This window comes from Mesoplodon mirus (assembly GCF_964341445.2).
Source record: "Mesoplodon mirus genome assembly, chromosome: 11".
Taxonomy (NCBI): Eukaryota; Metazoa; Chordata; class Mammalia; order Artiodactyla; family Ziphiidae; genus Mesoplodon; species Mesoplodon mirus.
The window spans coordinates 37,807,582-37,824,828 of record NC_138987.1 but is presented as its reverse complement, the minus strand read 5'-3'; the positions used below and the strand labels follow the sequence as shown (position 1 = coordinate 37,824,828).

Sequence of the window (17,247 nt, the reverse complement as noted above, 5' to 3'; positions counted from 1 at the left end):
ATTAGAACACTGACAGACGGACTCCTTTGTGAATCCACTCATAATAGGGGCTTTGCTGCAGTTTACTCTCCACCAGTACCACCTTACAGTATTAGGAGAGTCACATAAAAGAACAGATGTTCAAACACCTGGATTTTGCTTTGCAGTTTCAAAACGTGATAGCTATATCTGCCCATCTGGAGCTACATCTGAGTCTTAATACACAGTGAAATAGGAGATGCTTCCATTGCTTGTTATAGGGTGACTGCAGGGGAAGGTGAAACTGGGAGCTTTGATAGACTTGGAAACTGTTCTTATGAGTGGAGGGTTTGAGATTTTAGTTTTTTATTTGTAAAGTATTGTCTGTGTTCTAGTGCCTTACCAAGCGTATGTTAGGTTGAATGTTGAATGCTGCAGCTGGGTTGACCAGCCCGGTCTTACTTATTCCCTCCCTCCCTCCTTCCCTCTATAATATATATATATGTATAGTACCTATGGTATTGCTTCCTTTTTCCACTTGTCACCTTAATTAATTGTTATATTAACTGTAATTTAAGTATCCAAGTTAAATTGTTAGTAGGAAAGGAAGGGCTTTTGGTGCATGTGAAAGGCAGCAGGTTTCTAATCTCTTCTAGAGGAGGATATAGACACACTCTGGGAACGCAGCGGTCTTTCTTGACTCCACTTTTGAGACTCTAGTAACTCCAGCCAGTACTGGCACTTCGAGGGGGCTGCATGGACAGACATTTCTGACTCCCTTACTTGTTCCAGGAGGCCCACTCCACTTAATACTCTATCTTTGGAAGTGGAAGAAAGAGCAAATAGAGGAATCAGGCAAAATGAGGTTAAGATATTTTTTTTAGGTGTTCAGTTTGAGGAGGTATGTAACCATACCTTGTAGAGGCTGATTGCTTAAAAACCACAGTTCATTTATTTAATTAGGAATTGTTTTTCTCCTCCTTTTTTGATATCAGAGTCAAACCTTTATATTGATTTTTCTTTCCTCTTTCCTCCTTTTCCTTTTTTTCCCTTCCATTTTATTTTTTTGTTACTTTCCTTTTATTTTTTGCATCTCTTCCCTGCAAATTAAAATGAGACAGTAGAATTCGTTCAGAAGAAATATTTGAAAGAAGACCCTGAATTCTATGAAATTGCTTTTTTAATATTTTCTAATTTCTCTTGTGATTTTTTATCATTTATTTATTTATTTATTTATTTATTTATTTTATTTATTTTTTGCGGTACGCGGGCCTCTCACTGTTGTGGCCTTTCCCGTTGCGGCGCACAGGCTCCGGACGCGCAGGCTCAGTGGCCATGGCTCACGGGCCCAGCTGCACCACGGCATGTGGGATCTTCCCGGACCGGGGCATGAACCCATGTCCCCTGCATCGGCAGGCGGACTCTCAACCACTGCACCACCAGGGAAACCCTATTTTTATTTTTTAAAAAATAAATTTATTTATTTTATTTATTTTTGGCTGCGTTGCGTCTGCACGGACTTTCTCTAGTTGCGGTGAACGGGGGCTACTCTTCGTTGTGGTGTGCAGACTTATCATTGCGGTGGCTTCTCTTGTTGTAGAGCACGGGCTCTTAAGATTGCAGGCCTTAGTAGTTGTGGTTCATGGGCTCTAGAGCACAGGCTCAGTAGTTGTGACGCATGGGCTTAGTTGCTCCACGGTATGTGGGATCTTCCCGGACCAGGGGTCGAACCCATGTCCCCTGCATTGGCAGGCGGATTCCTACCCACTGTGCCACCAGGGAAGCCCTATCATTTATTTATTCATTTGTTTGCATCGGGTCTTAGTTGTGGCAGGTGGGCTCCTTAGTTGCGGCAGGCGGGCTCCTTAGTTGTGGGAGGCGGGCTCCTTAGTTGTGGCATGCAAACTCTTAGTTGCAGCATACATGTGGGATCTAGTTCCCTGACCAGGAGAGTCTTAACCACTGTGCCTCCAGGGAAGTCCTGAAATTGCTTTTTTTTGTGTGTCTGTGGGAGGTTTATATTTTAGAAGGTAAGGATAATGTCATCTTAGCTTGTAAAAATTATTCCCATACCCTTAGGGATGTAAGAAAAACCTTTTAAAGCTAAACTTCTAGCAAAGATTCTACAGGTTATTGAGCCAAAAGCATTGAAATAACTGCTATAGTCTTCTACTGCCTAAGTTTTTAAGGGTCAGCATTTACAAATCTTCAGGGCACACATGTAATTTTTAAATTCTTCTCAGGGAATGAATGTAGGTATTTAAACTTTTCTTCTGTTGTAATTTCCAAAACATTTTCTGTCTTAATAAAACAGTGTGTTTAGTAGTATGTAGTAGAATAAATAAATTGGACTGGTAATCAGATTCTGGTCCCAGTCTTCCTGTTATCAAGTCATTGAACCCCTTCTGCTCTGGTTCCACAACTGAAATTGAAGGGACTGGATGTGTGAGCTTCTGAGGTTTATTTATAAAAATTTAGTCATTCCAGGTTTTATTAGCATTTTTCTAAAGCTGATAAAGTAAAAGATTAAAAAAACTTTGCTTATAATACTGTTCATATAAAAATATAATTTATTTCAATGTAAAGTAAGTTAGACTTCGATTCTGAAGGGGCTTGGTCAGTGGATGACTAAAACAACCTTTTTATGAGATGATCTCATGTTGAAATCAGTTTCAAAATACATTCTCTGACACCTTGGATCTAAAATCCCAGGATCTCATTTTAGGTGAGATTAATAATTGTAAGAAATCTGTCATTAGCTTGTATCTTATTTTTATTCAGATATTTAAAAATAGTAACTCATCACTATTTAGTTGACTTTTTCTGTTATGGCTTTCATTGAAATACTGTTGCTTTAGTCATTCTGCCTAAGTTCCTTTTCCTGAGAATAAAGGATTGAGCTCATACCTTTGTATGACGATCTAGAGAGTATTTTAAGTTTGGCATGTTCAAACCTGGCAGACTCGATTAATATTGGACAAACTAGCACATTAGAACACTTTTTCAAGTTCCAAGCCACAAATTGTGCTTTCAATGAACACGGACATGTATAAAATTAATACTTAAGCCTTGAATAGCATAGACATTCAAAAGGCCGGTTGCTGTGGGTGGCTGATTTTCAGCGAGGCTCCTGCTTGCCCTGCACATTTCTTCTTCTGCTTTAAGCAGTGCCAAGAGCAGAGTCAAGAGAAGGTCTGGTCCGTCGGTGCTCTGCTACCTTTTGTTTTCGGCAAAGAAAATGGCTGCTGTTTTACTTGTTAAACTCTTACAATATGGAATGTTTCTATAAATAAACCTTGGATTTATGATTGGACTTCTAAATTTGTAACCTCTACCGCCTGTGACTAAAGCCAGTATAAATACCTATTTAAACATACATACTGCCTACAAAGTTGTGGCATCCGTTCACTGAGAAAGGTCACCAGCCATAATATCTAAATAGTCAGTTCAGTTAATTTCTCCTGTGTCCATTGACATGGATGAGGACCTCATTTTGTCATCAAGCAAAAACTAGTCAGCTGGTAGTGTTTGGTGAATCCACTTTGACTTTTTTGTGCATGAATTGTTGGTATAATTATGTAGCAGATATATTCATGAAGATGTAAAAGTGCATTAGATTTTTGACAAACTGAATTGTTTAAGTGTACGAAATGAGCTCACTTTTTAGAAGAATCCTATTGTTACTCATTTTGTAAATTTGAGTCAGTCGGGCCTTCAGTCAACAAGTGCATATAATGGGCATCTATTACATGCCAGACACTGTGCTAGGTCTTGGGATGTATAGAGTTGTAGAAAAGATGTTACCTGTTCAGACAAGTAAGAGAAAGAAAAAAAAAGGAAACCTGGGGCAGTAGAATGTTTTATAATTGTAATGGAAAAATGGACAAATGCCATGTAGGTGTGGCAGAGAGGCCAGTAGATTAACCCTGGAGAATTGGAAGAGGTTATAGAAAAATGTTTCAAATGAATCTTAATATTATTTACAGTAATGGCTGTATCTTATTGAGTGCCTACTGTATACTAGGACTAGTTAATGTTACCCACCAGGGAAAAGGTGGGGAAAACATTCAAGGCAGTAGGAGAAACAAAGGAGCTATCAAAGATTGTGTATCCTAGAAGGAAGAAGTCTGGTGTGGCTAACGGGGATGGGGAGGGAGATCACCGGCCAAGGCAAAGGCTAGTCAGACTGGATGGGATCAGATTATGAAGGACCTCAGATAGAGTCTGTCTGTCCCCGCCACCATGTTTTTGTTCTCGTTTCCTTTCCTGAAGAACCTTTCTCCTCTCTTTGCCAATTTTTTTTTTTTAAGGTCCAGCTTTAAGGCACCTCTTCTGTAAAGCTTTCCTTTCCTTTTCCCAAAGGTTATTCATTTTTTTACTGAATGATTGCACAAAGAGAGTGTACCTCATAATAGGGTATTCCATTTCTTGAACCATTTCTTGGATTTAGTCTGATCTCCCCAACTAGTTTCTCAACTCCTAAAGGGCAGAGAATAAATCATGATTAGCATCTACTATAGTGCTCAGCCCACCATGGGGACTTAAGAAATGTATAATGAGTGGATGAATATGGAACATATATAGATATCAACCATTGAGACAGCCCAGCCACAGTGGTTGAGATTGCCTACATTTATTTAAGAGGCATTTCTTAACACAAGTAAGAGCAATTTTCAGAGGTATAGGCCAGTTGTCATTTGGATGTAAAATGAGTTAGTAAGAGTATCTCATAGGGTTGTTGTGAGGATTAAATTAGTTAGTACATTTAAGCACTTAGAACAGTGCCTGGCATATAGTAAGTGTTCAATCAGTGTTACTTGTTATTTAACGCCACATATCTGGGCCTTTTTGCCAGTGACACTCAGCTACTGTTGTGGTTGTGGAGAAGACAGAAAGCAGATAAGAAACAGCTTCTTAACCATTGAAACCAAATACGCTGTAGGAACTGGAAGAACTGCTTATATTGCATGAACTTTTATTTTTCTTTTTGTGTTTTAGTGATCGAAGGGTATGGTTGGCATGGAATTGAATTTCATCTGTCTGTGGGAATTGTAAACAAGGTAGGTCCCAGGTTTATTTATTCTTTCCTGCCTCCTTTTCTAAGGTGTTTGTTAGTATTTTCAGTTCTACTGAACTAGAACTGATCAGATTTGAGTATTGTTTAGGGAAACACTCAGCATGACTCTATGATGGTCTGTCACCATTGGTTTATCTAGTGTTGTGGACTACACCTAGTGTCTTGTCTGAGGGTATTGAATGCCAAGAAACAGCACAACCCATTAAAAATTTTGGTGGTCATAGAACAGAACCATGAATTCACACATATGCACACACACACCATGACTCACTCCTTAGAGGGCAGAAGTTCTTGTATTGGAGCCATTGTGTAAACCAGCTTGGGGTAGTGGGAGGTGACAGGCTAGCTAATTCTTCTGGTCACTAAAATTCAGTAGCTTATGTGAATGGTAGACTAGATGCAATCAAAGGGCTTATCTTGACAGTAACCAGACCATCACTGACAACTATAAATTTTGTTACTGATGACAGAATCTGTCCATCTGTAACCACTAGAGTTTGTTTTGACACAGCATGCTTGTGTTCCTATCTTAAGCTCCAGAGTCTGAACAAAAGTACACCAGATACGACTTTGGCTCATATATCTCTCTTGTATCAGATGCCCACAAAAAAGAGCTATAGACGGCAGCTTCACACAGCTCTGCAAACCTATTTTTGGCAGAACATTTCCTGTCAAAGTAGGGACTAGTGCTGTTTCATGTAGTTTTAGTTTCCCATAATCTTAGGTATGTGGAGACCCCATTGCTCATTGGTGCAGGAAACTTGGATCATTTGGAGAGTGAAATAGGTAGCCAAAAAAACCAATGGCAGTACTCCCCCAAATCCTCCAACCAAGAATCCTGTGAACGTGAGCATGGGGTTCTCTGGGTTGATGACAATCTTTGGACTCTTGCTGCACCTGCACTTAGAATAGAATAGCTTCTTGAGACTGGCTTCCAGTCACAAAGAACAGGAACTGCTAATATATTGCTATGGGGAAAAACAGTTGAGCCACTTCCTAGAGCAGAAGGAACATGGTCCTTGGAAGTGACACTGCTGCCTAGGAAGGGAGGTAGAGAGGGTAAAGTTTAACTTTTGCAAATCAGTGCCTTCATCATCATCTGGTGGCCTGAATTTTCAGAGTCTGATCTAGGTGTTCAGTGAGGAAATTATCTTTTTTCTATTTTCCTGCTATATATTGGGGTATAATGAGCAGGAACTGTTTTATGGAAATACTCTAAGAATTAATGGAAAGGAAAGAAAGGAACTAACATTTATTGAATGCCTAGTAAAGGTTTAGCATGGTACCATAAACTTTAAAGTTCATTGATATTACAATTTTTCAAGTCTAGATGGATAATATCATGAATATCACTATCTTGAACTATTTTGACTTTTATTATAGCCACTTAGAGAGATAGAATTATATATTAATACATGCTATTTCATTTGTATCTGCTAGAGCATTCTTTTATAGAGGAAGAAAGAAAATACCTACATGACTTTTGAGTTTTTTTGTTTTTATTTTCTGGGCTTGCTACTGATTTAGCCAAAGTCAGAGAGGAGACTAGCAGGTCTGAAATTAGAGACACCTGTGCTGTTTTGGAAGCTGAGACTCTTGATCCAGGGTTCGCTGAAGTTGGTGCAGGGGAGGTCAGAGTAAGTTAATATTTTCATAGCTCAAAGCAAATGTGAATTGTGGTTGTTTATAGGTGCATTTTTGCTTGAACTTTGTTTGTAGTTACAAATGGGGTAAATAAAATACAGTACTGCTGTTTTGGGAAACTTCTGCTAAAGTCCCTGAACCAATGCAAATTAATCTTCTTCAAAAATACCGAAAAATTCCCCATGTGGATATTTTGACTGACTGAGGGAATTGACTGTTGCCATCAGGCTTGTAAAGAAATTAACATACATTTTTAAAAACAGTTATATATTTGATTTTCTGCTTTTAAATTTCTTTAAATTCTTCTCATAGGAGGTACCATCTCTATGTCTCAGGCACATGCAATAATGTGAGATCAGAATAAATTGTTACCCTCTTCTAGGGGATAGGAACTTAAGTCAAAGTGTTCCTTCTCCTTATTCCACATTTAAGGGTTCCAAATCCATCGTCTTTCTACTCTTAAGATAGTAAGATTTTGTGCTCCTAGTCAGGTTTATAGAGAGTTACCCAGAGACACAATACTGTCCTATATTTGGCTGAAATGAAAACATTAATATTTCTTAATCTATGAAAAATTTCCTTTTTATTTTCTTGTCTGTCGAATGAATTACTGTACTTTTCCTCTTGGCTACTTCCTTTCTTTAGTCAGAAAAACTCTAATAATATAATTTTCCCTCCTTGCTTTAGTGAACAAATACGACTTAAAAAAGAAAACAGCTTTATTGAGGCATAATTCATATACTGCAAAATTTGCCTTTTTGAGGTGTATGACTCAGTGATTTTTATCAGATTTGTAGAGTTGTGTAATCATTATCACATGGCAGTGTTACTTTTCCAGCACCCCCAAAAGATCTCTTGTAAACACCATTTTTTAACTTCCTCTAAAGTCATCCACAAATTTTGTTGTTGTGAGTCAAATTTAATCTCCTTTCTATAAAGTTTCCCAGCATTCTATCGCATGTCTTCTTCCCCCTTTTATTATTTTTTATTTAAAAAAATTTTTTTAGCATCTTTATTGGAGTATAATTGCTTTACAATGGTTAGTCCCCCTTTTATTTTTATATTAGTTTCTTATTGCACATCAAGCATATCATCCTTTTGTCATTTTAAGTCCATTCTCTCACCTCTTTTAAAAAAGTGTAATCTTTTTTAAAAAGAAGAGCTTTAACTTTTATTCAGTTATTCCCCTCCCCCCTCCCCTCCCCCACAAAAACCTTAGGTCTATCAGTAAAAGCTCTTGCATTATTCTTGGTTTCCTGTTCACTTCACTTGTTATTTATTTATTTTTAAAGGAAATCATGTATCTGGTTATTTCTCTTTGTATATATAGATTAGATATTTGTCAATTTGGAGAATTCTGCTTGGTACAGGGGTGTTCAGATGCTTAGTAGATAAAATAAGGTAAATGAATATTCTGGTACTCCTGAGCTTTTAAAAATTTTATCAGCTTATTGGTTATCTGCAGTTGACCCTTGAACAACATGGGTTTGAACTGCATGGCTTCACTTATACGTAGATTTTTTTCAATAAATACGTACACTGGGACTTCCCTGGTGGCGCAATGGTTAAGAATCTGCCTGCCGGGGCTTCCCTGGTGGCGCAGTGGTTGAGAATCTGCCTGCCAATGCAGGGGAGACAGGTTCGAGCCCTGGTCTGGAAAGATCCCACATGCCGCAGAGCAACTAGGCCTGTGAGCCGCAATTACTGAGCCTGCGCTTCTGGAGCCTGTGCTCCGCAAGAAGAGAGGCCGCGATAGTGAGAGGCCTGCGCACCGCGATGAAGAGTGGCCCCCACTTGCCACAACTAGACAAAGCCCTTGCACAGAAACGAAGACCCAACACAGCCAAAAATAAATTAAAAAAAAAACAAAAAACAAAAAAAAACAGAATCTGCCTGCCAATGCAGGGGCCACGGGTTCGATCCCTGGTCCGGGAAGACACCACATGCCACGGAGCAGCTAAGCCCGTGTGCCACAACTGCTGAGCCTGTGTGCCACAACTACTGAAGCCCGTGCACCTAGAGCCCGTGCTCCGCAACAAGAGAAGCCACTGCAATGAGAAGCCCACACACCGCAACGAAGAGTAGCCCCAGCTCTCCGCAACTAGAGAAAGCTTGCGCGCAGCAGTGAAGACCCAATGCAGCCAAAAATAAATAAATAAAATAAATAAATAAAATACGTATACTACTGCACCATCTGTGGTTGGTTGAATCCTCGGACGTGGGACCACAGGTAAAGAGGGCTGACTCTGGGACTTGAACATCCGCAGATTTTGGTATCTGTGGCAGATTCTGGAACCAATTCCATGTGAATACTGAGGGATGACTGTATTTCAACATAATAAATTATCCTAAAACTCAGTTTCAGCAGCTTGAAACAACAATAAATGTTATTGTACACGGTTTCTGTGGCTCAAGAATCTGGGAGCTTTTTTTTTTTTTTTCTGGTATGCCGGCCTCTCACTGTTGTGGCCTCTCCGTTGTGGAGCACACCCTCCGGACGTGCAGGCCCAGTGGCCATGGCCATGGGCCCAGCCACTCCGCGGCATGTGGGATCTTCCCGGATGGGGGCACGAACCTGTGTCCCCTGCATCGGCAGGCGGACTCTCAATCACTGTGCCACCAGGGAAGCCCTGGGAGCATTTTAAGTGAGTGATTCTGGCTCATGAGGTTGCACTCATGTCTGCTGGGGCTGTGGTCTTCTGAAGGCTTGACTGGGGCCAGTCAAGGTGGCTCACTCACATGGCTGTTGACAGGAGGCCTCAGTTCCTTAACAGATGGACTTCTCCAGAGGACTGCTTGAGTTTTGTCACAGCATGGCAGCTGGCTTTCCTCTAGAGCGACTAAGCTGAGAGAGTAAGGAGGAAGCCACAGTACCTTTTATGATTTCATGTCAGAAGTCACGTATTGTCACTTCTGTTACATTCTGTTCATTAGAAGAGAGTCACCAAGTACAGCCCACACTCAAGGGAGGGGGGTAGTAGTTTCCACCTTTTGCACGGAGGAGTATTAAAGAATTTGTGGGTATATTTTAAAGCTACCACACTTGGTATTTTAATGACTTTATTTTTGCCTATGGGAGTTCTGTAGCTGCTGCCTTTGTCCTTTGTTTTCAGTAAAATTTAGTTTTTGTTTTATTGTTCATGTGTATATCTAGGTTATGTTTTAATTTCTTTTTGGTAATGGAAGCTTTAACATTTTAGTTAAAATGACTAAATAGGTTATAAATAAAACATGTGCTTTAAAGGTTGGATAAACCTTCTTCCCAAATTCAAATTTAGGGGATGAGAGTATATGGTGTAGTTTACTGGTAGATTTTAAAATTGGACAAATTTTCTGGTAACAGAGGCTTCTGTATTTCCCTTCTCAGACAGGTTGTGAAGGAGTAGAATTTATACTTGCTGTTGTCACTTCCACATCTCTTTCTACTTCTTAATCCACTGAGTTGTTCACTGCACATGGGTGCCAGCCTGAGGGTGTGTGTATGTGTGTGGGGGGGCTGAAGTCCAGCCTGAGCCCTGCTTATCAATCTGTGTGCCCACCCAAAGAAGGCACCCTTTATGAATTTGCATTTAGGTACCCTGTGGTCTCACTGAAGTCACCAGTCACTATTTTTTCCATATGCCAAATCAGTGAATACTTCTTTCTTTACATTAATTGGTTCATCAGGTATTTATTGAGCACCTTCGGTGTGCCAGGCATTGCTAGGGGCAGGACTCCTCTGAGGCATTTGGCACTGTTAAGGATTTTATTTTCTCAAGGCTGTCTGTCCGCAGAAGATCGTATTCTTTCCTCCTTCCTCTTTGGCTGCTGCTTCTTAGCATCTTTGGTAAGCTTCTTGTTCCCTTCCTAGCTCTCCGTTGTTGATACCCCCAAGGTCTCTCTAGTCTTGGTTGTAGACTTCAGCTCTCATCACTCTCTACATTCTTTGAGGATCTCTGCATCAAAACCTCTGGTTTCATTCACTGCTTCTTTGCTGTTGATTTCTAAGTAATTCCTTCACCCCAGACCTCTAACAAGTGCTAGACCTATTGATCCAGCTGCCTCCTGGGCATCTCCACATGGGTGTTCGTTCCATAGGTGCCTTAAACTTAACATGTCCAGACTTATCTACCTCTCCCCACCTCCACCACCTCCTGCACCTGTTTATCTCCTGTATCTGGTGAGTGCAACATAAATCATTTCTTCATTCATATTACTTGTGTTAGAGACCTGGGAAATAACTTAGACCCCTCCTGTTACCACCTCAGTTTAGGCCTATTTTTTTTAAAAAAAGCAGCTTTACTGGGATATAATTCAGATACCATACAAGTCGCCCAAATAAAATATACAATTTTGTAGTTTTAGTATATTCATAGAGTTATACAACCATCACCACAGTTTTAGAACATTTTCATCATCCCTCGAAGAAACCCCATAGATATTAGCAGTCATTCCCTATTCCCTCCCTCCTCTCAGCCTCTCCCTTCTCCCCCAGCTGTAATATAACCCCTAACCTACTCTGTAATTCGATAGATTGCCTATTCTGGACAGTTCATATAAATGCAGTCATAAAACGTGTGCTATTTTGTTACTGGCTTCTTTCACTTAGCATAATGTTTTCAGGGGTCATCTGTATTGTAGCATATCAGTACTTCACTCCCTTTTATGAATGAATAATATTCCATTGTATGGATATACCACATTTTAAAAATAAGTATTAGTTGATGGACATTTGGGTTGTTTGTACTCTTCGGCTATTATGACTAATGCTGCTATGGCCATTTGTGCACAAGTTCTTGTGTGAATGCATGTTTTCATATTTCTTGGCTGTATACTTACAGGTTGAAGCCTACGTTTTTTTATCCCTCTGTATTACTGCAGTAGAATTCTAGTCTCCCTGCCTGTCGACTTGCCACCTCTTTAATTTGCCCTCCACTTTACTGTCCAAGTGATCTTTCTGACATGGAGATTTAAGCACATCAGTTCTCTACGTCTGTGTCTTGTATGGCTGTGCATTGCTTTCAGGATAAAGTTCAAACTCAGCTTAACACACAGGCCATTTATGATCTGGCTCCTGCCTTCCTTTTTTTTCTTGCCATACTTTTCATTCTTGTTAGCCTAACCTCAACTGATGTCAGGCTTTTTCCCATTAAGATTTTAAAGCTTCTAGAATGGTTAATCACTCTCTTTCCATGGGAAATAACTACTTATTCTTCAGAAGTCAGCTCTGGTCCCATTTGTGGTAAACTTTTTATTATCTTTGTTTTATTAAACACCCTTTCTCTCTGCTCTTATAGTACCTTTACTGTAAGTGCATACTTTTTTTTTTTTTTTTTTTTTTTTTTTTTGCGGTACGCGGGCCTCTCACTGTTGTGGCCTTTCCCATTGAGAGCACAGGCTCCGGACGCGCAGGCTCAGCGGCCATGGCTCATGGGCCCAGCCGCTCTGTGGCATGTGGGATCTTCCTGGAACAGGGCATGAACCAGCGTCCCCTGCATCAGCAGGCGGACTCTCAACCACTGTGCCACCAGGGAAGCCCCGTAAGTGCATACTTTTACATAATGCTTATCACACTGTTCTTTGGACATTGAATCTTTTTTTAAAAATTATGCAAATATAGCATTGGATTTATGCTTTTTAAAAATATTTTACTTTTTAAAATTAATCAATTAATTTTATTTATTTATTTTTGGCTGTGTTGGGTCTTCGTTGCTGCACGCGCCCTTTCTCTAGTTGCGGCGAGTGGGGGCTACTCTTCGTTGCAGTGCACGGGCTTCTCATTGCGGTGGTTTCTCTTGTTGTGAAGCACGGGCTGTAGGTGCGCGGGCTTCAGTAGTTGTGGCACGAGGGCACAGTAGTTGTGGATCGTTGCTCTGCGGTGCGTGGATCTTCCCGGACCAGGGCTCAAACCCATGTCCCCTGCATTGGCAAGTGGAATCTTAACCACTGCACCACCAGGCAAGTCCCGTGGATTTATTCTTTACAGAAATTTTTTTTTCTTTTCCATTATGGTTTATTACAGGATATTGAATATAGTTCATTGTGCTATATAGTAGGACCTTGTTTATCTATTTTATGCATAGTAGTTTGTATCTGCTAATCCTAAACTCTTTAATTTTTCCCTCCCCCACCTCCTTTCCCCTTTGGTAGCCCCAAGTTTGTTTTCTGTGTCTGTGAGTCTGTTTCTGTTTCATAAATAAGTTCATTCGTGTCATATTTTAGATTCCACATATAAGTGAATAGCATATGGTATTTGTCTTTCTCTTTCTGAGTTACTTCAGTTAGTATGATAATCTCTAGGTTCACTTCAGTTAGTATGATAATCTCTAAGTTCTTCCATGTTGTTGCAAATGGCATTATTTCATTATTTTTTATGGACGAGTTGTATTCCATTGTGTATATATGCCACATCTTATTTATCCATTCATCTTTTGATGGACATTTAGGTTGCTTCCATGTCTTGTCTATTGTAAATAGTGCTGCTGTGAACGTTGAGTTGCATGTATCTTTTCGAATTAGAGTTTTCTCCGGATATATGCCCAGGAGTGGGATTGCTGGATCAATGGGTAACTCTATTTTTAGTTTTTAAAGGAATCTTCATACTGTTTTCCATAGTGGCTGCACCAGTTTACATTCCCACCAAGAGTGTAGGAGGGTTCCCTTTTCTCTGCACCCTCTCTACCATTTGTCATTTGTAGACTTTTTAATGATGGTCATTTTGGCCGGTGTGAGGTGGTACCTCATGGTAGTTTTGATTTGCACTTCTCTAATAATTAGCAATGTTGAGCATCTTTTCATATGCCTGTTTGCCATCTGTATGTCTTCTTTGGAGAAATGTCTTTGTAGATCTTCTGCCCTTTTTTAGATTGGGTTGTTTGTTTTTTTTGTTACTGAGTTGTATGAGCTGTTTGTATATTTTGGAAATTAAGCCCTGGTTGGTAGCATCATTTGCAGATATTTTCTCCCAGTCCGTAGGTCGTCTTTTCATTTTATTTATGGTTTACTTTGCTGTGCAAAAGCTTGTAAGTTTGATTAGGTCCCATTTGTTTATTTCTGCTTTTATTTCTATTGCCTTGGGAGACTGACCTAAGAAAACATTAGTAAGGTTTATATCAGAGAATGTTTTGCCTCTGTTCTCTTCTAGGGGTTTTATGATGTCATGTCTTATATTTACGTTTTTAAGCCATTTTGACTTTATTTTTGTGTGTGGTGTGAGGGTGTGTTCCAACTTCAGTGATTTACATGCCCTTGGACATTGATTCTTCTGTTTGTTTCCCCAGGTAGACCGCAAATCTCTGAGGGAAGGAACCATATCTTCTTTGACTTTGTGTCTCCAGTGCCTAATAAAAACAAAAAAAAGTAGCTAGTATCTACTGGGTTGTTTAATATATGCCAGACAGTACTCTAGCATTTTACATATATTTTGTCACTTAATCTTCAAAACGGCCCTTTGAAGTAAGTACTGTTATTATCTTCCCTTTAAAAATGAGGATATCAAAGCACTAAGAGATTGAGTAATTTGCTAAAAGTTACACAAATAGCAAATAGTGGAGCTGGGATTTGGTAGAGCTGGGATTCAAACCTGCGCACTCTGATTCCAGAATCTGTGCTCTTATTTTTATTGTGTGCTGCTGCCATGGAGTCTGACACACACATATATTTAATAAATATTGGTGGGTGAGTGAACACTCCCTGTTTATGCACGCTGGGCCTTTACTTTATTATTTTTTTTTTTTCTTTTTTTTTTATTTTATTTTATTTTTTTGCTTTATAACAAATTTAATCAGTTATACATATACATATGTTTCCATATCCCCTCCCTTTTGTGTCTCCCTCCCACCCTCCCTATCCCACCCCTCCAGGCGGTCACAAAGTACCAAGCTGATCTCCCTGTGCTATGCGTGGGCCTTTACTTTAGAAATGGTTGTGTTGAGGTTCCTGCCAATACTATGTTTGTGCTTGGGGTTATAAAGAAAGGAAGATAGGGGTTTGAGTCGCAGTGGCCTGAATTCCTGTCTTACTCCCTGACTTCTGCTTCTTGATTCATTTCTCTTTCCTTTCTTCTTCCATAGAGAATGGTTCTGTTATTCTGTCTTAATTCTTTAGGTAATGTTTACATTAAGATTCCTGAGCTTTGTGTCTTGAATTATTTTCCACCTCAACCTTTTATTTTGGTAAGAGAAGTACATATTCACCAATTGTGAGTGTTTTGCCACAGTTTTGTGTTCTCTCTCTTTCTCTCTACACACATGCACACATTTATATATTGTTGAAACATTTAAGGGTTACTTCACTCCTAAATATTTCAGTATTCATTTCTAAAGAATAAGGACATTTCTCTCATATAACCACAGTACAGTTGTCACACTCAGGAATGACGGTATTGACATATTATCATTATCTAACATGTAGTCCACATTGTACATATTTCCTTAGTTGTTCTAATAATGTCCTTTATAGCTTACTTTAAGAACTTTGAAATCCAGAATTCAGTCAGGAAATACATTGCATTTCAGTGTCATGTCTTTTACCCTGAAATAGTTCCTTAGCCCTCTTTTAGGAAGGGAGAGGTGTCTTTCATGACAGTGACATTTTGGGAAACCGGTTATTTTGCAGAATATCCCTCAGTTTGAATTTATCTGTTTCCTCTTGAATAACTTCAGGGTAAATATTGTGCGCAGGATGTTTTGTCTTTCTTAGTGCTTCACATCAGGAGGCTTATGATGTTAGTTTCATTATCAGTGATGTTAAATCTCACTTTTGGTTAAGTTTCTATGTGCCAGATTTATCCATTGTAAAGTTGCCTTTTCCCCTTTGTAAAATATAATCAGTTAGGGTAATAATAGTTATTTCCTTTTGATATCTTTTTCTTTTTATTAAATTTATTTTATTTATTTATTTTTGGCTGTGTTGGGTCTTCGTTGCTGCACGCAGGCTTTCTCTAGTTGCGGCGAGCAGGGACTACTCTTCGTTGCGGCGCGCGGTATTCTCATTGCGGTGGCTTCTCTTGTTGCGGAGCACGGGCTCTAGGTGCGTGGGTTTCAGTAGTTGTGGCTCGTGGGCTCTAGAGCGCAGGCTCAGTAGTTGTGGCTCACGGGCTTAGTTGCTCCGCGGCATGTGGGATCTTCCCGGCCCAGGGCTCGAACCCGTGTCCCCTGCATTGGCAGGCCGATTCTTTTTTTTTTTTTTTTTTTTTTTTTAAATGAGCTCACTGTCATCAGAAAGATTTTTCTTTTTAATTGATTTATTTATTTTTGGCTGTGTTGGGGCTTCGTTTCTGTGCGAGGGCTTTCTCCAGTTGCGGCAAGCGGGGACCACTCTTCATTGCGGTGCGCGGGCCCCTCACTGTGGCAGCCTCTCTTGTTGCGGAGCACAGGCTCCAGACGCGCAGGCTCAGTAGCTGTGGTGCACGGGCTTAGTTGCTCCGCAGCATGTGGGATTTCCCAGACCAGGGCTCGAACCCGTGTCTCCTGCATTGGCAGGCAGATTCTCAACCACTGCGCCACCAGGGAAGCCCCAGGCCGATTCTTAACCACTGCGCCTCCAGGGAAGCCCCTTTTGATATCTCTTGAAGTAATGAAGTGCCATGTGGTTGTTAAAATAGAAATGCCTCTTAAGGAACAATTAAACAGGCTAACAGTTTAAAAATTGAGTATTATGTGCAAGGCAGCACGTACAAAATGGAGTTCAGAGTTCATTTAATTTGAGCTTCTTTGTAATGTGAACTTTTAAGTGCAGAGTTTAAATATGATTGCTTAAGAGCCTTGGGATGAAAATCGAATTTTTCTTGGGTCACAGGAATTTTTGCTGATAACCTTTTCATAGTTAACTTTAGTGTATTAACATTTTTCATAGTTTTCAGATAAGTTCTTTCCTGCTCTTAAAGTCCCTGCCTCCTGTGTTCTTATTTGTGCCTTGAAACGATATAACTCTTGGTGAGGGCTCTGGAGTTGATCTGGGTGTGACTCCTGGCTCAGCCACTTAGTCACTAGATGATCTCTCTCTCTTTTTTTTTTTTTTACAGACTTATTTATTTTATGTTATTTTATTTTTGGCTGCGTTGGGTCTTCGTTGCTGCGTGCAGGCTTTCTCTGGTTGCAGTGAGCGGGGGCTACTCTTCGTTGCGGTGCATGGGCTTCTCATTGCAGTGGCTTCTCTTGTCGTGGAGCATGGGCTCTAGGCACATGGGCTTCAGTAGCGTGGCACACGGGCTCAGCAGTTGTGGCACGTGGGTTCTAGAGCTCAGGCTCAGTAGTTGTGGCGCACTGGCTTAGTTGCTCCACGGCATGTGGGATCTTCTCAGACCAGGGCTCCGACCTGTGTCCCCTGCATTGGCAGGTGGGTTCTTAACCACTGTGCCACCAGGGAAGTCCCTCAGTTTCTCCTCTTATAAGCTTGCTGCAGGTGTTAAATAAGCATTTGGCACTGTTTCTGGTCACATGTGTTTAGTAGTTGTTATATATTCTTCTCAGTCTGATAAGACTTGTTACATATTACTCATTGACTTCCCTTAAGTCTGTGCACTGCACATGTATATATAAACATGTAAATGTACCTGGAGACTTTGTTCAAGGAAATAATCTTAGACA

At 40.2% G+C, this 17,247-nt stretch overlaps 1 protein-coding gene across 1 annotated transcript in view; it reads left to right on the top strand.

Moving 5' to 3' along the window:
- The window catches only part of LOC309812494 (uncharacterized protein), a gene marked incomplete at its 5' end in the record, with an annotated part of 88,815 nt that overhangs the window by 30,845 nt on the left and 40,723 nt on the right, over positions 1-17,247 (top strand). The window contains one exon of the mRNA XM_082636296.1: positions 4,957-5,018. Within this exon, the coding sequence (XP_082492422.1) occupies positions 4,957-5,018 (62 nt within the window). The remainder of the gene's footprint in view (positions 1-4,956; positions 5,019-17,247) is intronic.